The sequence below is a fragment of the Myotis nattereri genome (assembly GCF_964212035.1).
Source record: "Myotis nattereri genome assembly, chromosome: 9".
NCBI classification, from domain to species: domain Eukaryota; kingdom Metazoa; phylum Chordata; class Mammalia; order Chiroptera; family Vespertilionidae; genus Myotis; species Myotis nattereri.
In genome coordinates, this window is record NC_138084.1 from 8613253 (window position 1) to 8636493 (window position 23241).

Sequence of the window (23241 nt, forward strand, 5' to 3'; positions counted from 1 at the left end):
TCTCTGGGCTGACAATGCAGCCGGTTTCCCTTTGATCCAGGTGAGCAGGTGGAAGGAGGCCAAGGAATTGGAATAGTTGTTTTGATGGGTTCCATTTGCAAGGGGATGAAATATGATCTGGAAAGTTCCTCCCCCCGTCCCCCCCGCCCCCCCCCCCACTCCTGCAATAGCCTATAGCAAGTCTGGGGCCTTCTGGATACATTTGTAAATCCCATTAGTAACAGGACTCTCTCCTGCTCGCCCACTCCCACCCTCCCCCAGCATCTTACCGCTTCGGCATGACGGTCAGAGGCCAGGGCAAAGCACAGGAATGTCCTGGCAGCTCATGGTGTTCCCCGTACAAGGTACAATCAACTTCTAGTTTCATTGAGAGGCAAATGGTTGGATTTGGAGGCTTTGTCCTTCGCCTCAACCTGCTGCTGCCCTAAGAACTAGGTGCTCTTGTGTTGACCCCACTCCCCCCACCGTGACGACACCCCCTCATCATCCCACCTAGAATCGTGTTGCATGTGTCTCCCATCTCAGCCTTCAATTTCCTACCTCTGCCAGCTGTTTCAGCTATTAATAGCCCTGGCTTCATCTGTTATCTTAAGTTAATTTATAGTGCATTGTATTTTTTAACAGAGGCTTTTAATCCAAAGGAAATGCATGATCATCGGAAATCAGGGTCCCTCACTGAGCCTGAGGCAGAGGTGGAGGTGTTTGGTAGTGAAGGGAGCCTTTGGGTGTAGGCAGTATCTCACCTGGCTGGTGGCTGCCCAGAAAGACACTTGTTAACCCTGCAAAGACGGCAAGTGGTGGGGGGAGAGGGGCAGGAGGCAGGTTTAGGAGGGAGCAGGCCAGGTTTCAGGATGGCCCAGCGGCCTCACTCAGAGCCAGGCCTTCCCTGCAGGCCCAGGACCTCCCCCAGTGCGGGCAGTTTCCCACCGGGCAGGAGACAAGCAGCTTCCTTCTGTCGTGAGCGCACAGTGCCATCTGCCTGCTCGTTCTCTGATTCCTGGGATCTGGATGCTGCCTGCTCCTTCTCTTTACCAGCCTCCCCCCCCACCCCCGCCTCTTGACCAGTGTAGCCGCTGATTACAGGCCAGCATGCTCTTGGTATGAATACCTGTAGGGGAAGGGAAGGAAGCAGGATTGGGCAGAGTTCAAAGCTGGGCCATGCACAGATACTCCAAGGTCTCGGCTGCCCCGCGGGGAGCTCTGGAGCTCGCATGGCCATGCAGAGTTGTCCTGAGTAACAAGGTCAATTCCCAGTCGAGAGCGGAGCAGCTGGCAGTGCGCCCGGAGCTGGGGGAGCGCGCTCCACGGTCCTGAGCAGCACAGCACAGTGTCTGTCCTCTCTGCGCTAGTCCCCCAACCCTGGTTCTCCTTGGCCCACGTGTGGCCTCCAAACCCCTGCAGGAGCCAGAGGCCAGCAGGCAAATGAGAACACCCCTTGGGAACTGCTCTCCCTTTCATTTCCTCCAGCAAACATGTATTGAGTGCAGTGGAATCATTGCATCATATCTGCAATGAACATAGGAAAATTCAACAGCATAGGCCCTGAAAGACAAAGGAAAAAGGTAATTTAAATATTATTTTTTTGCATATTTCTTTATAAGGTTGTGTCCCTGAGCCTTGTATGTGTACTGTGTGGCCCCTTTAAGGATTTTCAAAGGTTGTACTATACATGATAATATTTACCTCTCCGCTGGCGTTAGCATCTAAGCCCCACATGTACTACCTGTGGGAGGCTCCGTGGAGAAGAGAAAGATGGATTAGCTCTAGTGCTTGTCCAAGGTACTTTTATGGACAGACAGGTACACACACACACACACACACACACACACACACACACACACTCTGCTGTGGCAGTGACCTGGGGTGGGAGCAGGGAGTCCTTCTGAAGGTTCGAGCCCGTCTGTCCCACAGCCTCCGCCGGTTCCAGTCCCCAGTACTCACCTGCTGAAGCCGTCAAATAACTGCCAGAGGAATTCAAAACCATACACCCTCGTATAACATCCTTCAGTAGCTCCCACAGCTTCGGGGAATAGACTCAAACTCTAAGCTTCTGCCTCAGGACTCACCTGGTCTGGCTGGCCCTGGCCTGCCCTTCTACCAAAGCTTGCCACCTCTTGGCTCCACCCCACTTGCCCTTCCCAGACTCGTTGTGTGGAGTCCCGTCTGTGCATGTGTGTCTTTGCACGTGCTCAGAACATTCCTTCCAATCTGCTCCATTCAGGACAAGGTTTCTCAACCTCGCCACTATGGACATTGGGGCTGGATGATTCTTTGTCTGGAGGGCTGTTCTGTGCATCGTAGGATGGTTAGCAGCATCCCTGGCTTCTACCCACTAGGTGTCTGTAGCACCTCCCCATTGTGACAACCAAAAATATGTTCAGACCTTACCAAATGTACCCTGGGGCAAACCCCTACCCCAGGTGAGAACCGCCTGTCCAGGCATTGCTTTCAGAACTCGGCTGAACATCATCTCCCCCAGAATCTTTTCCGACCCCTTATCTCCGTGGATCTCACTTAGATGCCTGTCCTTTCTGTTCCAGTCGCTCCTGGGACTCACTCCAGTCAAAGCTCTCACTCCCTGTCTTCCAGCTGGGAAGCAGGTTTATGTACATTACTCCCCCATCGGACTCCTCAAGGACAGGAATCATGTTTTATTCATGCTGGAAACCTCAGCACCCGGAATAGGAACTGGCGCGTAGGAGATGCAGTGTCTGTCTTTGCTGAGCAAATGAACAAACAAGTGTGTCGGCCAGAAGAGGTGACTCCGGTGCTGAGACCTGAAAATAGGGGCCAGATTTATAACTCTGAACTATATATAAACATTTGCTTTGACTGGCCTAGGAGGAGTATAGACAGGAGGATGTTACTACAGTTTAAAGTTAAGTCTAAATGGTGGTTTTCAGTTAGGATGCTTTGGCTAAAAGAACAGAAAGCTCACCCAACTCAAACTATCTGAAGTCATTAAGGGAATGTATTGGGCACCGTGACTCCGGGCATGGTGTGGTTGGGGCTCCGGTTCATTTCTCTGCCTCGGGCAGCACTGTCCTCTTCGTGTGTTGGCCTTGTCTGCAGGTTGGTTCTCTCTGGTGGGAAATGGCTGCACAGGCTCGGGCCTCACATCTATATACATGCTGCTTTGACCAACACAAGAAGAGAATTTCCCTTCCCAAATGTGAAACAAGATTTATAGGTTTTACTATAACTGAGCCACTATAGGTCAACGGCCCAACCCTGTATCAACCACTGTAGCAGCGAGGATAAGAGGAAGAGGAGGAGGAGGAGGCTTACGCGGATTGATTTGACTCAGTCAGACCTCACCAATGGAGCTGCGCCAGCTTAGACCCCCCGAGACACAGGGCCCCGTACTTGAAGAACATTGGTGGTTGGGCTTTTTAAGGGGCAAAACCACATAATCCTCCCTGTCAGTCCTCCCTCCATTTCAGCCTCTCATCTTGCGTCGACCCTCCCTCAGTAAAGGGAAGGATCAGCGTGGTGATGAGCCAATGATCACTATTCCCCGGGGGGCTTGGGAAGCCCTGGCTGAAGTTAGAGATTGTGTTTCAGAGGCAGAGAGAATGACAGAGAGGGGTTCTGTGAGTCTGTGGATTTTTCAAAAGGAGAAAAAGCAGGTGGGAGTTGGCGGTGGGAGAGGCTGTTTGGTTATGGAGCAGTGCTGACTCTCAAGGTTGACCCTCCGTCTCCAGCCACCTGCAGTGCCCACTCAGCTAAGAAGACGAGAAAAAGCAGGTGATGACTCGCCTCAAAACCAAGAAGCAAAATAGCTTCCCACGAGAGAAGCCACTGTTTTGTGTTTATTTTCAGGTTGATTCCTTTTTAAAAGGTATTTTTAATTAATGGACAGTGGCTCATAGATTATTCCCAGTGTTCACAGAATTATGGGACATAATGGGACAGTTATGCTCTTAGCCTCTGGAGCTGGGCTGCATTCAAGTTCCAGCTCAGTATAGCAGTGTGAATTTGGGCCAATTACTTCACCTTCTGTGCTTTACTTTCCCATCTATAAAGTAGAGATACAAATGGTACCTGCTTATAGAGTCCTTGTGAGAATTAAATGAGCTGTCACACTCTGGCTAACAGAATCTATGGGGGTGAGAGAGGGATACACTTTTTTTCTGTTTCTTTTCCATTCTAACACTTTCGACATCTCAGAACTGATATGAATTTTGTTTCGTGCCAAAGAGAAGATTGTATTTTTCAACTGGTGCCTTTCTCCAGCATGATGGGACTACAGAAGGGCTCTGCAAAGGGTGCCAAGACCTTCCCCCCAGTACCCCCACACTGCCAAGGTGATCGCTAAGGTCACACTGGACAGCCAGTCATTGTAACTTAAGTTAAATGGGACGTGGGGACTTCGTCTGTAATTGAGTTCCCACCGCTCTGTGGAGGCAGCAGGTTAAGGGGGAAAGACAAGAGGACGGAGCCTGAAGCTCCTCCTGCAGGATGGAGAAGGTTTGCTTTGGGAGCAGTGAGTAATGCTGAGACTTGTCCACTTGCCGAGGACATGGAAACACGTTCTTTTACTCTTGACTGCCCACCCCTAATCTCAGTGCGATAAAAAGTGCCCCTGTGCTTAGAAATCTACGAGAGACCCTGTAATGTCATTTCCCCTCACCTAAGATGCAGAAACAGCGTGCTGCTTTCATGTCCTTCCAGCTTCAACGTGGTTGTGGGTCATCCTTTGGAAAGCAATCAGAGTGAAATTAGAAAATTTGCTGAGAGTTTTTAAAATTCCATTTGCACACCTGTGGCGGAAGGGAAGTTGACCCCCTCCCTGTTCTGAGAGGCAGTATCAGTTTATGGTCAGAGAAGCTTTGAGATGCAGGCTCAGGAGGAACTGCTGAGCGCCCCAGTGCCCTGAGAGCTCCTCTCCCCACAGAGGAAGTAGAAACTCCCTGAAGCTTGGTTTCCACAAGCAGCTTTGTAAATATGTCTCTGCTTTCCCAATGACAGGCAGCACTTGCCAGGAGGCTGTTAAGCAGCCCAAGCGGGCATTAAAGGCAGAGAAGCAGCACTGTTTTATGTTGCCCAAAGGACCTTATTTGTTGGGGAGAAAAATGGGCCTGGAGCCAGAGCCATCCATCATGGCCAGATGGGCCAGAAATCTATCTCGCTGAAACCCCTACTTGGCCTTTGCTGTGAAGTGGTGGAGTTTGTTCAGAATCTGTTCTCCTTGCTGGGTGAAACTGTGGTTGACACTGAGCTGAAAATCACTGCCTTGAGGCACATTTTGGAGAGAGCCTTCAAATTCTTGTGATTCAGAAATGAAGTGCCTGGGTGAAGCAATGTGATACTGCACACACGTGTGTATCCTGGAAAGGAGGACTGTGTAAGACATCGATCTTCTTTGGGGCTCATAACTCAAGAAATTCTAGAATACATGGCTTCAAGAGTCCTTCATTCCTCCTCTTCAACTCCATCCTATATAATAAAAGCCTAGTATGCTAAGTGTCCAGTCGTCCATTCAACCAATCAAAGTGTAATATGCTAATGATATGCTAAGGTCGCTCAGCCGCTCGCTATGATGTGCACTGACCACCAGAGGGCAGACAGTTGACTGGTAGGTTAGTTTGCTGCTGGGGTCCAGCAGATCGGAACTGAGCGAGACAGGCCGGACATGCCTGGAGCCCTCCTGCAATCCCTCCCCACCTAGCCAACCTCCTACATCCCTCCCCAGCCTGTATCGTGCACTGGTGGGATCCCTCATCCTGGCCCACACCCTCTGGCAATCTGGGACCCCTTGGGAGATGTTGGAGAGCTGGTTTTGGTGCGATCCCACAGGCCAGGCTGAGGAACCCCACTGGTGCACGAATTCATTCACCAGGCCTCTAGTTTTAAATAAAATTGTCTCATTCATTTTAGACACATAAACGTCTTTTACTAATGAAGACTTTTGGGCAGAAATTCTCCAGGCTGTATTTTTAAAAAATATTTTTACTGATTTCAGAGAGGGAGAGAGAGATAGAAGCACCAGTGATGAGAGAGAACCATTGATCGGCTGATTTCTTAAATTCCTGGTATTTGCCATTCTGAGATACAACAGGAAACATGACAAAATCCCTGTCTTCATGGAATTTATATTAAGGGGACAGATAATAATCATGTGGACACATTGCTGTATTCTGCAATGTCAGAAATGCCATAGAGGAGCATAAAGCAAGGCAAGGTGGTGGAGAATAGCAGGAGGTGCTCTTCACAGGTTGGCCAGGGTAGAGCTCTCTAGGGAAATGACTTTTGAGCAGAGACCTAAAAGGAGGGACCCAGCCAGGCTGACCCTCGGGGGCGGGGGGGGGGGGGGTAAAACATTCCTGGCAGAGGGAACTGCAAGTGGAAAGGCCCAGAGGAAGACCTATGCTTGGGCAGCTCAGAGAGCATTAGGAGACCCATTGTAGCAAGATACCTGTTCTCAATAAAGGGTCTCAGCCTTGACTCCTTTTTTAACTTCATCCCCACACCTCATCTAACCTCATCTACTGAATCATGTCAACACTCTTCCAAAGTATATTGTGAACTCACCCACATCTTTGTCCGTGTCCATCTCACCCAAGATCCTGCCATCTCTTCTTGCCTGGATTACTGTAAGAGTCTTCTCACTGACCTCCCATGAATTTCAATCACACTTCTCCTCTGCTCAAAATTCTTCCAGAGATTTCCACTGCCCTTTGAAAACAGTTGAACCTTCTGGCCATGGCTTTTAAGACGGTCTGTAATCGGGCCCCTGCCTGCCTCTCCAGCCCCATCTCCTGACAGCCAGGGCTTCAGCCACATCGTCCATGTGTTCATCAGCTCAGGCTGCTGTACCAGAGTAATACAAACCTGACAACGAAAACAACTGAAACCTATTTTCTCACAGTTCTGGAGGCTGGAAGTCTGAAATCAAGTCAGTGCTGTGCTGGCAGATTGGTTCCTCCTGAGGGCCGTGAGGGAAGGTGTGATCTAGGCTTCTCTCCTTGGCCTATGGATGGCCATGATCTCCCTGTTTTTACACTGTCTTCCCTCTTCATATGTCTGTGTCCGAATTTCCTCTTAGAGATCATACTGAATTAGGCCATACAGATGACCTCATTTTAACTTAGTTACCTCTGTGAAGACCTTGTCTCCCAATACAGTCACATTCTAAGGTGCTGGTGGTTAGGACTTCACCATATGAATTTGGGGTGGGGACACAGTTCAGCCCATAACAGTACACTTTTCTCTTTCTCAGATGCTACAAGCTCTTTCCCAATTTGGGATTTTTCATAAGCTATCCTATGATCATCCACAATGGTATCCACAGGCACACTTGGAATGGTTGTGAATTAACTACTCTCCCACAGCCTCACCATTAGGTGGTCACAAAAGCCAGTCTCAGACCAAAATCTGCCACAAATGAAGACTTGTTAAATGAGCATTCATTAACAGCCTCCACACATGATCCAGGCCGAGTAGCTCAGTTGATTAGAGCATCATTCCAAAACACCAAGGTTGCAGGTTCGATCCCCAGTCAGGGCACATACAAGAATCAACCAATGAATGCATAAATAAGTGGAACAACAAAAATTGATGTCTGTCTGTCTGTCTGTCTCTTTCTCCCTCCCTTCTCTGTAAAAAAATCAACCATTAAATAAAAATCAACCATGAAAATAAGCATTCATTGACAGGCAAGCACAAGACAGTCCATGCAGCCTGTTCTGGAAGCTGATAAAGTCCTAGCTCTCTGCCCATGTAGATACTATGGCTACTCCCTAAATGAAAGGTTCCCTGGAGAAAGGCAGGAGAACATTCTAGATCCTGCGTCTCAAACTTCACCAGGCATCAGGATCTCTGGGTGGGTTTGTTAAGGTACAGATGCAGTGTTCTGCCCCCGGAGCTTCTGATTCAGTGTGCACACCTTGACATCGGTGATCTAGAGGCAGGTTTTATTATTCTTTCTGAAATTGGCATCAGGCAGCCAGCAATTTGCTAACCAGTGGCTTGACCAAGGACATTTAGAGTTAGAATCTAGAGTGCCAAGCCTTGGAGTATAGACTGCAGAACACGCTAGATCAGCCGTGGGCAAACTACGGCCCGCGGGCTGGATCCGGCCCATTTGAAATGAATAAAACTAAAAAAAAAAGACCGTACTCTTTTATGTAATGATGTTTACTTTGAATTTATATTAGTTCACACAAACACTCTATCCATGCTTTTGTTCCAGCCCTCCGGTCCAGTTTAAGAACCCATTGTGGCCCTCGAGTCAAAAAGTTTGCCCACCCCTGCTCTAGATTCTCGTACCTAACAGGCATAGGGGCAGAGAATGTCTCTAAAAGGTTTTAGAAAATACCATTCATGTCATCATTGAAAAGCCATTTCTCAAGGTCATTATGCTCATTAGTAAAGCCGTGGCACTGCTCGATCTCTGGATAAGTGAAGTGCATAGGGATAGCTGAGTGTGGTCTTACGGATACAATGATAGCTGACTACCCATCATGTGAATTCCTGGATAGGGCACACATGCCTGATATCACTGGTCCAACCTGGACAGTTTAGAGCACGTTACAGGCAACATAAATGAAAAGGAAAGTGAACTAACAAATCCGTGGGCATTTGTTTGATCCCACAGACTGAGCCTGAAATCATAGAGGAAACCAACATTGACAGAGTTAACGAGCCGCGGGGCTACGCCAGGTCGCGACAGGTGAAGGGCCACTCTGAGACGTCCACGCTGAGCTCCCAGCCCTCCATCGACGAGGTCCGGCAGCAGATGCACATGCTGCTGGAGGAGGCCTTCAGCTTAGCATCCGCGGGCCACGCAGGCCAAAGCCGGCACCAAGAGGCCTACGGCTCAACACAGCACCTGCCCTACTCGGAGGTGGTGACCAGCGCCCCGGGGACCATGACGCGGCCCAGAGCTGGGGTGCAGTGGGTGCCGACCTACCGCCCAGAAATGTACCAGTACAGTCTGCCCCGGCCGGTAAGTCAGACATCCTGCCCGCTGGCTATTATCAGGTCAGTCCTGCCCCAGGTGTTCCAACAGGGGTCTCCAACGGGGGGCGTCTAGTGATGTCACCTTGGAATTTGGAGATGGGACTTTGCTGGACTCTCATCCTGTCCTCCACCCATGATCCAGGCCTAAGCCTTTGAGTCCTCTGGACATACCTGCCCTAATATCCAACTGTAATACACTTCGGAAAGAACTTCCTTTGCTATTGTCCCACCTGTGAAGGGCTGACCTCATTCTTGTGCACTGATGGTTTCCTACATTTCCAAGTGTGAGGACCCATTTTCAATGTCAAACACATTGCAGAACTGCATGTTAGGGGTCTGTGTAGGGTGGTGAGTCAGAGCAGACGCTCTGGAGGCAGGGGGCTGGACCCTGAATCCCAGCTCTACCACTCACTGGCTTTGTCACTTGGGGATGTCACTTAACTTCTCTACAGATGAAATTAGCAAATGAAAATAACCTACTTCCTAGGGTTATTGTGAAGAGTAAACCAGTTGATATATATCAGATACTAGGAGAATGCAGGCACACAGTAAATGCTATAGAAGTGTCAGTCATGTTTATTTCATTATTTGGTAACTGCACGTCAGTAGCTGAGAAAGCACCCAATGACCAAAGCTTCCATGAATAAACAACAATTTTAATTAGTGTGCATTGTGTTCATTATCATAGTATCTACACATATCTTTTTATTTTAAAAAAGACTTAGTTTTATAAGCCATACACCATAATAGACGATGCCTTGTACATGTATAGATTCCACCTTTGTAATATTTCATGGCCTATCCCCAAGGATTACTCATTAATAGAGTTTTATAAATTGTCATAGTGACATGTAATTACATAATAAAAGCTAACATTTGTTGTGTTTCACTGTTGCGAGGTCCTGATCTAGGTGTCATGTGTGTGTTAGCACATTTTTTTAGTTCTTACTACAAGCCTCTGACACAGGTACTAGTTTTATCCCTATTTTACAGATGAAGAAATTGAGATTACAGTTTGTTCAAGTCACACAGCCGGAAAGGGGCAGAGCCAGGGCCTAAGACCAGGCAGTATGGCGCCAGAGCCCATATTCTTAACCAGCTTGTTTTTCTGCCTCGTGCTGCGTTATATTGCCATTCATATCATTTCTCTCATTTTCTGTAGCCTGTGGACTTGTAGAGCCTTGTGAAAACATCAAATATGTGAGCATGTCATTCCTAGCATGTCATTCTCCAGCCTAACCTTCCCCTGTTGATTAAGCATTAGCAGGAGAGACCAAAGTTTATTTGAAACTGAACCTCTGAGGCTATGCTTGAGTGAGGTCATCATCATTGCAGGTACAGAATTTCTGTTTTGTCCATTCGCTCCAGCGTGGTCAGATGCAGGAACTCTGACTCATGCTGATTAAGCTCAGAACAATTATTAATTCACAAACCTGCAAGGAGAAGCCAGATGGGCCAGAATACTTGTTTGCTGGTCCACAGGGTCTTTTCATTAGAAAAAGCCAAGTTGGGCAAAGTGAGACATTATCAGAAGAACTGGTGGGTGTCAAAGTCATCTTTCTTAGTCTGCAATATGCAAATCCAGAGAGAACAGTCAATAAAGGAAACAGGATGAACATAGGGCATCTTTTTTGCGTCCCATTTTCTGAGAGAAGGGTGGAGTAATGCAAAATTTCTTATGTCATTTTTAAACTAAAACAGGGCTTTAGGGCCATGTCCAGATCTCAGGAATACGACTTCGTCTCTCCTGTCAGGGAACCTTGCTGGCTATGGTCAAGAAGCACTGCCTTCCGGAAGAGCGACACAACTCTGGAGCCACCACTGGCCCAGCTCCCATCATCTAGAGTCCCAATCCTTTTTTCAGAAAATTTAAAAAATTATCACTCAACCTTACAAACCTATCACCTTGATATATTTTCCCATGGTAGTCATATTACAGTTTTCTACTAATTGAGCATTAAATTAGTACCCACTTTTATGAGGTAAGAATGAACCTCCTCACTGAGATTTAGACAACACTAATCTTATCACACACGGGGTGGGGGTAGAGTAGGCTTAAGGTTGTGAGTACTCAAAACACTCACTTAATTCTTGTGTTATTATTTATTCATGATAGTGTTACTTTTCATACAAATAACTGTAAACTTACTTTTGCCCCACCCTGTATTTACTACCTCTTAAGTGTCTGTCCCCTGAGAAAAGTTACCTGTATCCATTCTATAGTGATTCACACTGACTTCAGTTTCATTGGTTCATCCCTCCTGAGCTCCATGTCCCAGGATTCCCCACCCCCCAGTCCAGAGTAGAATGACACTCTCCAGGTGAATGACCTTAGCCAGTGACCACAACTCTGAGCCTCAGATTCCTCAGTCATTAAGTGGTGAGGACAAGAGGGCTGCAGGGAGGATGAAATCCAGGTACCGTGCTTAGCACAGTCCCGGCACCTAGTCAGCATCCAGTAGTCATTTGCCAATATTAATTAAAGTGCTTTACATGGTTCCTAGCACATTGAATTACTCGATAAATGCTAGTCATTAATATAAAAAATATCCTCTCCTTTGCAGTGGGTCCTACTAGTTATATTCCTTTCCCCCAACAGTTCTGAGATGATGTCTTCTCCTCCTATTCTGTGAAATTCCTTTCAGCACGTGCTCTGAGTGCCCCAACTCAGAGTTCCAGAGAAGCTGCACTTATGTCTGAAGATGATTCTCAAGAATAGCGGATGCCTTTGGCTGGAGGCCAGATTCTGGGAGTCCATGCAGAGATCTGGGTTTCAGAGAGAAAAGCTTAATCAACAGGATGAGCCTTAAAACAAATGGTGGCCAAGAAGATGCCACAAACCACATCCGTTATGCTCGATTTAACAAAAGCTTCTAAAAATTTCATGGTGGGACATATAAACACTTAGATGGTTCCCTTTGTCATAATATGGAGTTGGCAGTTGGCAAAAGCATCAGCATGATATACTTTAAAAATGACAACACTAAAAAAAAAAAAAAGGAAAAGGCTTGAGAAATAACACAACAGAGGGAGGCCATCCAACCCATAGGATATCAAAGGCAGTTCTTTTGTTATTAAGGTTTTCTTTCTTTCTTTTTTTTTTTTTTTTTTGTTGCTAACAGCTCATGTGGCCCCTATTTTCATGAAAGGAGAAAATAGCCTCCAATGCACAATAGCCTACAAGTCAAAATGATGGTTCTTAACCCAAGTTCTTGTGGAGCCCCCTTGCGCTATGATAATGAGGAAATCAATAGGAAAGATGGCAATTTAGAAGGATAACGGTGATTACTTTTCAGCTTCCCAAAAGCACGGGCTCTGCGCTCTGCCGGAGGATAATTGGAGGCTGGTGGTTTTAAATGCACAGGGCCACTCTGATGGCGTTTATATCGTGGAAAAGGCGACTGCTGGCTGTGAGGGATTTCTTTCTGCCCTGCATTTTAGGAGACTCTTGACCATATTTTACCCCTTAAGTCTCTGAAGAAATTGGATTCGACACCTAATGACCAATCGAATTTGGCTACCAGCTGTAATGGGTCTGTGCCAAGGGGAGTGAAAACATCCCTCAGCCTCCCTTGGGTGTCTGAGAAGGGGTTTCCATGAAAGGTAGCAGGTGAAGGCATCTCCCTCTACAATTACTAGAGGCTTTACAGATAGAACTGACAATAATAATGATTAATAATAATGATAATAATAATAATAGCAGTTGCCATCTGTTGAGCTCCCTGTGTACCTGACATTGAGCTAAGTGCTGTGTCGACATTATTATCATCGAACAACCATCCTATGAGGACAGTATTATTACTCAATGAAGAAACAGGCTTGGAGAAGTAAAGAAAGTGGTCAAGGTTACACAGCTATAACGGGAAGAACTGGGGTTAGGACCTCGAGCTGTCTAACTTCAAGGCCCACTCTCTTTCCACCCTGTGGCCAGGCCAGTCATAGGGATGCCCTCCAGGCTCCATTGAGAACTCACATCTCCAAAACTTCAGTGTGATCTTCTCAAAAGGAAGCGTACCCAGTTTGAGGGGATTTTGTCCATTCCTTTCATTGCCCCTTGTAAGGAAGACATGTCTATTAGGATGAAATTGAGAATTTTACATTCTTTTTCCCTCCTCTCCCCTCAAAAACAAAACAAAATAAAAAGACCCCTCCCAAACCTTTGCTTATAGTGAGATATAAAGATCATTTCTTGTGTTCAAAAAATGTTACATTTCTCGTGTTTCTCCAAATCAATTTGAATCTGTCCTGAGTTTCCATCTGTCCTGGTAGGTGGGAAATTCAATGTCAGTTGTTACTGAGTTCCCTTCACCTCTGGTTACACCAAAGTCATTGGTGGTTTGATGGAGTTGGATCATCAGGAGAGGGTCCTCCCCAGGGTGACTCTCATGGGGCATTGTCCCAACTCAGGAGTCATTGAAGGTGGGTCACTGTCATTCCCGGGCCAGCCTGAGCAAGGGATCTTTGCCTTTGGACTGCCTTGAGAAATTCCTTTTGAAAACCAACTGAGCACCCAACATCTGGCAAATGCATGCCCCTCTGAGCTTAGAAACATCATTCGTGTGAATAAAAACCCTTAGTCTACACAGGAGGGCTCCATGGGAAGAGAGAAGGAGGGAGAGAGGAGGTCCGGAGAATACTTATTTCAGCCCATAAACTTAGGTGTGTAAGACACATAACCTTCGATATTTTTATGTCATCTTCTCCACATGCCAGAAGCTTACCGTCCTTCAGGGCAGTCTCCCTCCATATCCCTGGTTAAGCTTATTGGGATTGGGGTTCCAAACCATGCTGAGGGGGTGGGGAGAAGGCTTTAGTATCTGGCCCCAGTTTGTCCTCATCTCGTGCTCTGGCTGGTGTCCCTGAGAAGTCCTTGTTTCCGCTAGTCTCCAGGTGATAGTCCAGGTAGAACACAGCTGTGCCCTGGTCCTCCTGCTAATAAGCTCTCTCCAGATCTCTCCATCTCTTCCTCCCATGCTCATGTGTTCTGGGGGAGGTGGGGGAATTCTGTGAATTCTGTGCTGCTGCTGGTTCCTGGGCTTTCCTAAAAGTGGGTGCAGGTCCTTTGTCTTTAAGATTTCAAACATTGCTATGGTATTTGTGTCCTCTCCTCCCCCTCCCCTGCCCCTGCCTAATCTAGGGGCAGAGTAGTCTAAATGTACCTCACTTCTTCCAAATCTCTTGTTTGGGCATCAGCATTAGACCTTGAGCACTTTGGGGCTTAGATTTTTGATAGAATCCTAAACTCTTGCAGTTCAATAGCTCTGGCTTTTGAAATACCAATAGGAACTGGCTCTTAGACCATCTTCATTGGCTGTGGCCTTCCCTGGGGCAGGAAGGTGGGATGCCCTCACTGCTTGGGGCAGGGGAAGAGCCCTGGATTTAAGAATTGTGTGTGTGTGGGGGGGTGGGGGGGGAGTGGGGAGGGCGGTGAGGACCTTAGTTGCTACAATTACTATGTCAAAATATCCTGTCTCAGCCTTAGCCGGTTTAGCTCAGTGGCTAGAGTGTCGGCCTGCAAACTGAAAGGTCCCAGGTTCAATTCCGGTCAAGGGCACATGACCAGGTTGTGGGCTCGATCCCCAGTGGGGGACTTGCAGGAGGCAGCCAATCCATGATTCTCTCTCATCATGGATGTTTCTATCTCTCTGTCCCTCTTCCTTCCTCTCTGAAATAAATAAAAATATATTTTTTAAAAATCCTGTCTCAGAAGGAAGGGAATATCACTTACCGAGTACCTACTGTAACATGTGAAATGAGTCTTTCAAACAGCCTTTGAAATGGAGATTTTATACTAGTACCTTCATCACCTAATGAGAAGGTAAGTTGCTCAAGGTCAAACAGCTGGTAAGGATCAAAGCAGGACTCAAGCCCATCTTTGACTCCAAACTCCTGCCGCTGTACCATGCCACCTTAGCTCAGAATTGCAAGACAGTGCCCTGAACTGGCCGTGTCATTTTGACGAGACAGTTTACTTCTCTGGGGTTCAGTGTCCCTTCTGTTAAGGTAAAGGGTGTGGTCTCAGTGTCTCCTGCTGTCTTTCCACTTGAACCTTCTATGACTGCCAAGCCTCAGATATTCTATCAGTAGCTCTTGGTGAACTGACGGAACTACCAGGGTGTGAAGTTATTTATAGCTGTGTGTGGCTTTCGGTGGACACCTGTTCTGCCTGGCGCAGTCTTCTCAGGGTCAGCACATGCAGTGGAAGGCGTACCATGCGGTGAAACCCAGTGCTGTCAACAGGTACGGAGAGATTGGCACACCCACTCTGAACTGGACAAGGGCCTTCAATGAGGGTGGGTTGGCGTTGGCCTGTCCGTGCTCCTCCCCCTGCTAAGGAAAAGCCTGAGACCTCTGACCTGTTCCTCTAGCCACAGGCCTCCCCCTTGCTGGGGTCCAACCCCAGCAGGTCCAGGGGTCCCCAAAGGTGTGGACGGAGTCGGCGAAGAAGGAATGACACGGAGACAGCGTTCAGTTGATCAGCAGCCTAGCCAGGATCTCTAGCCAAGTTCTGGTCAGGCTCTCCAGCGAAGTTCTGGTTAGGATCTCCAGCCAGGTTCAGTGCCCATGGTCTCTTGCTAGGTTCTCCAGCCAGGTTCTCCAGGTTCTCCAGCCAGGCTCAGTCACCAGGTTCTAGTCAGGTTCTCTTGCCAATTTCTGTAGTCAGGTTCAGTCCAGGATCCTTTGCCATGCTCTCTCGCTAGGTTCCGTCTCCAGGTTCTGAGGCCAACTTCTGTCCGGGATCCTTTGCCATGTTCTCTCCAGCGAAACTCTTCTGTCTCTAGAGAACGTTCTGTGTAGGTTCTGTGCCTATTTCTGTCTCTCTCTCTCTCTTCTTACATCTGTATTTATACCAGTTGATTCCAATCCTATCAATCTCTATTTCAAAGGTTAGGGCGTTTCTTATCTCCATTCCAGGGAGTAAAGATTATGTAGCTTAAGCATGATTGTTCGTAGTTAAAGTGATTAATTACCCACCTGGCACTTAGTTAGGAGGTTTTATTCCCTCCCTAACTTCAGGGGAAAATCCCTACCTGGGGAAACAACCTTTCTCAGAGACCTTGGTTAAAACACATAGTGCCAAGAAGGTGAGCAAACATATTAAGAACAGTATGCCATATATGCCAGGTCCCTTGAAACAGCAAGCATGGACTGGCTCCCGGCACCCCCTTTGACTGTTACCCCTATAGTGCTACCCTTGACGTTGCTCTTGACCAGATTCCTCTTCCTGGATGCATGCACATGCACAGGAGGGACCAGCACAGGTGGGTCTCACCTGGACTCACTCTCTACTGGGATTGCTAGAGGGGTTGGCCTTGACCCCTCTCTCACCCCCCTCCCCAGGGGCATCAGGACTGACACTTGGAGCAGACTGTGCCCCTTCTTTCCCTCTACTTTACAACCAAACTTCGGTCCCAGGGTGTCTGACTCTAGTCATACCCAGGCTCCTTAAGACGTATTTACAAAGGCTGCCTGGAGTCCTGGATCTCTGAGCTCCTTCCTAGGAGAGGGCAGAGATTCCAAGAAACGGTGTCCTTGGTCACCAAGCTGGGCAACCTGTGCCACCATCATGAAACTTGGACCCAGGCAACAGTTTTGAGCAGTAGCTTCGTGCTTGGGATCCCAGTCACGAAGCAGCCAGCAGGGAGCCAGGTTCCAAATACATGAGACGGGAAGCCAGTATGAGAGCCTGGAGGACTTTGAACCATGGGGGGGACTTGCACAGAGGGGATGTAGGAAGATGCTATGTGGGATCCAGGACCCAGGACCCAGGTTGCCTGTTTGAGGCCCCGAGGATACAGCCCAAAGGGGGCTCTGATCTCTTCTACAGTCTTGCTGTGTACCTGGATACTTTTTTCCAAAGCAGGGAATTCCCTTAGTCCTTGTCCAAAGTTCAGAACTTTTCATCAATTCTCCTGGTGAACTGGTACAGGACAGCCATGGACATAGAAAGCTTTTTCCTGGCTGGAAACTGTATTGACTAGAGAACAAGCCTTCCACGAACCAGGGACAAAAATAGGTTGCCTGTCTCTGCTGGCTGTGAGAGGCCAGAAAAGAGAAGAGGCACTATCAACCCCTTTCGCTCTTTTGGGAAAGGTATGTCCTTACTTGTTGGTTTATTGATAATAATGGATTGCAAAGAGGGAAGGACATCAGGACAATGGTTTTCAAATTCTCAGCAAAACTTAAGGGTTCGGGGAAGTCCCCACACTGTCATCGTGCAGGTAAGTGAAGAGCCAAATTCACCAGGTCCCCCCCTCCCCCCCCCCGCCCGCCCCGACAGGCGCACACACACCTCAGCAAACTTAAAATAGAACTATGGGCTGAAACCAGAACTGGAAATAGTGAGGAGTAAGCAAAAACGAAAGGTGGAGTGGAGTCCTTGAGATTCCTCTTACATCTTGCAATTGCCACTGTGCTTAAAAGGTATGTTTTATCCAGGATCAGGTTGTTATTTAGTGGGTTGGCCCTAATGAAGTATACAATCTGCCATAATGCTGAAGGGAGGAGACTCATTCAGTTTAAAGATTCCCTCTACTGCTGCCTTTGGTCCTGATGCCTTCAATTTAATCTTGTCCCCTGGTCATCGAGAGATCTGGCAGGCCATGGTACCTAAGGAAAAAGATGAATGAGAATCACAAGTTAAGCTCTGTCTCCCCAGAGAGCATTTCTAGATTTGCTCTTGCTAAGAAGGCTGTGGCCTGGCTCTCTGACCCTATCACTGACGTTGTCCTCTTATCCCCTCCTCAAGTGTTGATTAAAGTCTTCACTTTGGTGACAGTTCCATTCATTGAACTTTGAATAGTGCTTTATAGACTGCAAAATACTTCACACATACACTCACTTGCCTGATTTTCGCAGTACCACTCTGAGCAAGGCGTCTTTTCTCCATTTCAGAAGAGGGCACTGAGGCCCAGAGAGATCACCTGTCTTGCGTAGGGACATAAAGTCTATTCATCAGCAAACTAGGCCCTCCACCCATACCTCCTGATTCCAAGCCCATTGCTTCCCCCCATTAAACCTCATTTCCATGAGTGAGAAAGTAAAATGCAATCACTGGCTCGTTCATCTAATATTTATGGATTGTCTTTGATATACCAGGCATTGTTCCAGGCTGAAGGAGCTAGCTGGCAACAATGTCCCTGCCCTCATTACACTCTAGGTTGGTGGCAGATAATAAATAAACAGGCAACATTAAAAGCACACCAGGGAGAAGGAGCAACATGTACAAAAGCCCAGGCGGGAAAGAACTGGGAGTATTCAATTGCCAAGAGCACCTTTGCAAAGAACTATTGAAGGACTCCGTGACCACAGTGGCCTAAGCAAAGGGGACAGTGATAGGAGATGAGATAGAAGAGGGGGCTGGGGAACATCTTCAGGAATATCTTAAGGGGCGAGTTTGAGGAAGGAAGAAAAGCCTGCCCCTCCGAAATTTGCTTCCATTTTAAAAAGAATCTGTGTGTTGGCTGACCCTGGGTTTTAACAGATCTCCCTCTTTTGCTTGTTTCTTTCACAGGCCTACAGGTTCTCCCAGCTTCCTGAAATGGTCATGGGCTCTCCCCCTCCGCCTGTACCTCCACGGACTGGCCCCATAGCGGTCGCTTCTCTCAGGCGGTAATGCTTTCCTGTGTTTGCTTTGTTTAGAATATTTGGGAAGGAGTTGGATCTGTGTACCCCGACCTGACAGATTTCCTTCATGCCGTGCCCCATTCTGGTGCATCACCCATACAGACAGCCATGTGCCTGGGGCACCTGAGTACCATGAAGGATGTGGGGGCCATAGAGGGCTAACAGACTTTCCTGTCATTGTAAATAGAAAGTCCTGAAGAAGCCACAATTGAAGAAACCCAGTGTCATTGCCCCATGCCCCGAAAGCTCCGTCTCTGATCTTGAACATGTAAAAATGACCCCAGCTGGGGCCACCACAGCAGCTGCCTCACGTCTGGTTGCCTCCTGCTATGTGTGCACAACCAAAAGCCCCTTTGTTATTAGGGGTGGTGTCCCAGAGGCCAGGGAGCAGCGTGTCTAAGCGCTCACCCCAACTCGTGACTTCCAAGAGGGAGAGGCTGAAAGCACATGAACTCAGATATGTCCACTGTGAGGCATATTCACTTTGCTCTGTGATATGAAAAGCACATGTTTTTGTTGTTGTTGTCTATCCTCCCTCGAGGATATTTTTTCCATTGATTTTTAGAGAGAGTGGGAGGGAGGGGGAGAGAGAAAGAGAGAGAAACATCGATGAGAGCGAGACACATCCATTGGTTGCCTCCTGCACTCCCCGACCAGAGCTGGGAATTGAACTTGCAACTCAGGTACATGTCCCTGATTGGGAATCAAACCCCCCTTCAGTCTGTGGATTGACACTCTAACCACTAATCCAAACCAGCCAGGGCAGCACCTGTTTTTAATAGAGATAGACAAGAAACACAAAGGCCGTGAGCACCAGGAGAGGTAGAAATACTCATCATGTCCAGGGCTGTGAGAAACAACTGGTCCCAGGAGTATGTACGGGCCACTGACCTGGCCTTCCGAACCTAGCCTCTCCCAACATGCCAGTCACACCCTGTCTGTGGACCACAGGTTTGAATTTTGTGAAAACAGTAAAGAAAAATAAATGGCTTTTCCTCAGAAGCAACCCTGCCCTCAATCCCAGTGATTAAGAATCTCCACTGTGTGTAGACCCCACCCCTTGGCCCCAGCCGAGCTCAGGGTCGAGCTCAGGGTCGGGTGAGAAGCAGCAAACCAGGGTTCCATCTGACTTGCCAGTAACCTGCTGTGTAACTCCAGGCAAACTGCTTCACCCCTCTGGTCCCTGGTTCCTTACCTGTAAAATGAGAGCAGTACCCTAACTGTTCTCAGAGGCTCCGGGATTCCTCAAAGGGGAGCAAGTGTATGGTGCAGGCATTCTCCTGGGAAGGGTTTTCTGAAGGAGTCGCAGATGCTGGGAACAGTATGAGGCAGGCCAGGGCTGGGGAGTGAACAGGCCAGAGAAGGAGGGAGGGATTGAGAAAGAAAGGGAGACCCACCTCCCACTGCTGAGCCTCCAGCAGCCACCCTCCCTCAGTTACTCCCCAGGGTTCTGGCTGGGCAGGGCGCCACATCCACCCTTTGTGATACGTTTGCCAAAGCCCAGCATCTATTTCATCTCTTCTGTCAACCAGCAGTCTCCTCCCATGTCCTTCCGCACTGTCTGCCATCCTTGCCAAATATGAGGTCACCGCCCACTCTACAAGCCCAAAGGTTTCGATCTCTGCTTAGAGGGTGGCCTGAGGGCTGGTGGCCTGCCACCTGCTGTGGCTGCCTTTGCCTGCCTGCCATGTTAATTATAGGGCAGCCTGGCATCTCTATGGCTAACGCACACTTATAACAATGGGAGAGGCTAACCCTTATAACAATGGGAGAGGCCACAGAGCCCAGGCTGCACTCTCGGCTTTCTGAGCACTTGGTGGAAATACGATGAGTGAAATGGGCCAGATTCTCTGCCTGCCTGGCACAGAAAAAAAATGTGTTCCTATTCATAATGCCCAGAAGTGCCCGAGTGCTCGGCTCCTGTGCCTGGAGCTTCCCAGAGCCTTGGGCATCTTGTTCCTGCCAGTAACTAGTCCTCAGGGCCCTCTGGGTCACCCATCCTGGTGTCAGGAGAGGGGAGCACCCTCGCACTTCAGATGGAGCCTTCTCATTGGCTGTCGATGATGTCATCACCTCCCAGGTTGACCATCTCCAGCAAATACTCAGTGCTAATTGCTTGGTTTAATTTTATGGAGAAATTAAGCACTGAACTCCCCAGAGACACAAGAGCCACCCTCAAGGGGGTAATGAACTTGAATATCTAATAATGTCTCCAGCGCCCGTCCAGCATGGCTCAGTGGTTGAGCCTTCGACCTAGGAACCAGGTGGTCATGGTTTGATTTCCAGTCGGGGCACATGCTCAGGTTGTGGGCTCAATCTCCAGTGTGGGGCGTGCAGGAGGCAGCGGATCAATGATTCTCTCTCATCATTGATGTTTCTTTCACTCCCTCTCCCTTCTACTCTGAAATCAATAAAAATATATTTAAAATAAAAATGTCTCCAGCTTGGGCCACCATGATGACTGTTACTGGTCTGGGCGTGTTGGCTCCCTTTGTTATTTGGGGTTCCCCAAGGTGACTGCCCAGCCAGCCGTGGTCCAGAAGCGGCTAACGTAGCCCCTCTGCCCACCCAGGTCCACCTCCGACGTTGGCAGCAAGACCAGGATGGCCGAGTCCACTGGGCCCGAGCCGGCCCATCTGCACGACAGCGCCTCCTTTACCCAGGTGTCCAGGGGCCCCGTGTCCGTGGCGCAGCTGGATCAGTCAGCATTAAATTACTCAGGTGGGCAAGAGAAGAAAAGCCTGCATCGGACCCTGGTCCCAACCTCACCCCCTCCACCCCGACATCCACACTACACCTTCTACCTGCTGCCCTCAGGAATCCAAGAGCCACTCCTTTTATTTTTCAAAAACATCTGAAATCTGACAAAATATTAAGATATGCTTCGGTCAGGGTATATGTTAACATTTCGCCAGATTTCAGGTTTTTAAAAATGATTTATTTTTAAAAGCATTACAGATACAACGATCCATCTCCATCTAAATTCCCTTCTCCACAGAGGTAATCATAGTCTTAAATCCTGGGTATTAACCTTTTGCTACATATGTATGTATATAACAGTATATATCAGCAATTTTCTTTTTTCATCTCGTGGCACACATAAACTAATGACTAAAATTTTGCAGCACACCAAAAAACCGTATTTTGCTGATTTTGATTCATTAGTACCAGACAGCTATTTTTGTGTTGGCTGTCGTCATTTCTTAATTTGACCATCTAAGGGAAAAGAGGTCAGTGCTCCCGACTAAATAGTCAGGTATTGCATGTTTTAAGCATTCTTATAGCACACCCGTGTGTTGTAACACACCGGTTGACAATGGCTGGCATATATGAATGCTTTATATATTTTACATCTACACCAGCGCTATCAAGCTATACATTTCCTTTTGCACTTTGTTCACTTGGTTCAGCATTGTGTGGAAGACTTCTCCAGGTTGCTGGAGACACATAGATCTAGTTCATGCCTTTAAACTGCCATGTGATCTGCTCTTAGCGGATCTGCCACAGTTGATCCTTTCCCCTAGTGAGGGACGTATTGGTTGTGTCCAGTTTTTTACTATTACCAACAACGTTGAAATGAACGTGGAGGTCTCTACATGCCCTGATTGGTGTTTTGTTTATTCAGACCTTACCTTTTAGGCTAAACCTGCAAGCACCCAGTCGTCAACGCTTATTAAAGCATTCCCTGTGCCCAGAAATGTCACCGGGGGAATCCATTGCTTTTGGTTTCTTTTCTTGGCTCTTTAAAAATACCCTTCCTCCTGGGAGGGCGACACCTGGACACTGAGGTGCCCTTTCCTTTGTCAGCAGGTCTGAGGTGTTGGGCTGGGGGTGGGGGAGTTGGTGAGGGCTCAGCCAGGGGAGTTGAGTGATCATTTCTCTAGAAAGACAGGCTGAGTCGGCAGATCAGGCCTTTCACACTGACTGGGTAGTGACCGAGGCTGAGGCTACAGGTGGAGGTCTGCTGCTCCCCCATTACCAACTCCCCCAATACCAGACCTGTCTTCCTCCCTCTCCCCGCCCCGCCCCCTGTTTCCCAGCTTCCTCAGCTTGTGCAAATGTCAGCTGAGTGGGTGGGGTGCTGGCCTAATCTCTCCCATCCATCTCCTCCATGCCAGGCAATACGGTGCCCGCAGTGTTCGCCATCCCAGCTGCCAACAGACCGGGCTTTACCGGCTACTTCATCCCGACGCCCCCCTCGTCCTACAGGAGCCAGGCCTGGATGTCCTATGCAGGAGAGAACGAACTCCCGAGCCAGTGGGCCGATTCGGTGAGACTCTTGCTGATTCCCCACAACGTTACCTGCTTGACACGCTTCAGGGAGAAAAGGGGTGAGAGGTTGAGACGAGTGTGTCGTTATCTCACTCCTCCTCCCACCAGCCAGATGGCTAAAGTCAGCCGTTTTAAAGGCGACGTGGGAAGGTGGGTTGTCCTTTGACAGAGGAGCTTGAGACCTGCCAGGTTCTACCTCTTCCTGAATCAGAGAAATGTGTATAATGGCTGCCATTTGGGGGATATTTTCCATGTGCTAGACACCATGAAAGGTATTTTATTTATATGATCTTACTTAATCTTCACAGCCATCCTATCAGGCAGGGGTTATTAGTCCCAGGATGCGTCCCATTTTGCGGATGAGGAAAACAGGCCTAA

General features: G+C 48.2%; 1 protein-coding gene across 2 annotated transcripts in view; it reads left to right on the forward strand.

The window, feature by feature from the left end:
• Nucleotides 1–23241, forward strand: part of KIAA1549L (KIAA1549 like) — a gene marked incomplete at its 5' end in the record, with an annotated part of 221749 nt that overhangs the window by 194083 nt on the left and 4425 nt on the right. For both annotated transcript variants that reach the window (XM_081100430.1, XM_081100431.1), the window contains 4 exons: nucleotides 8600–8950; nucleotides 18479–18576; nucleotides 21164–21312; nucleotides 22710–22861. In XM_081100430.1, the coding sequence (XP_080956556.1) occupies nucleotides 8600–8950; nucleotides 18479–18576; nucleotides 21164–21312; nucleotides 22710–22861 (750 nt within the window). The remainder of the gene's footprint in view (nucleotides 1–8599; nucleotides 8951–18478; nucleotides 18577–21163; nucleotides 21313–22709; nucleotides 22862–23241) is intronic.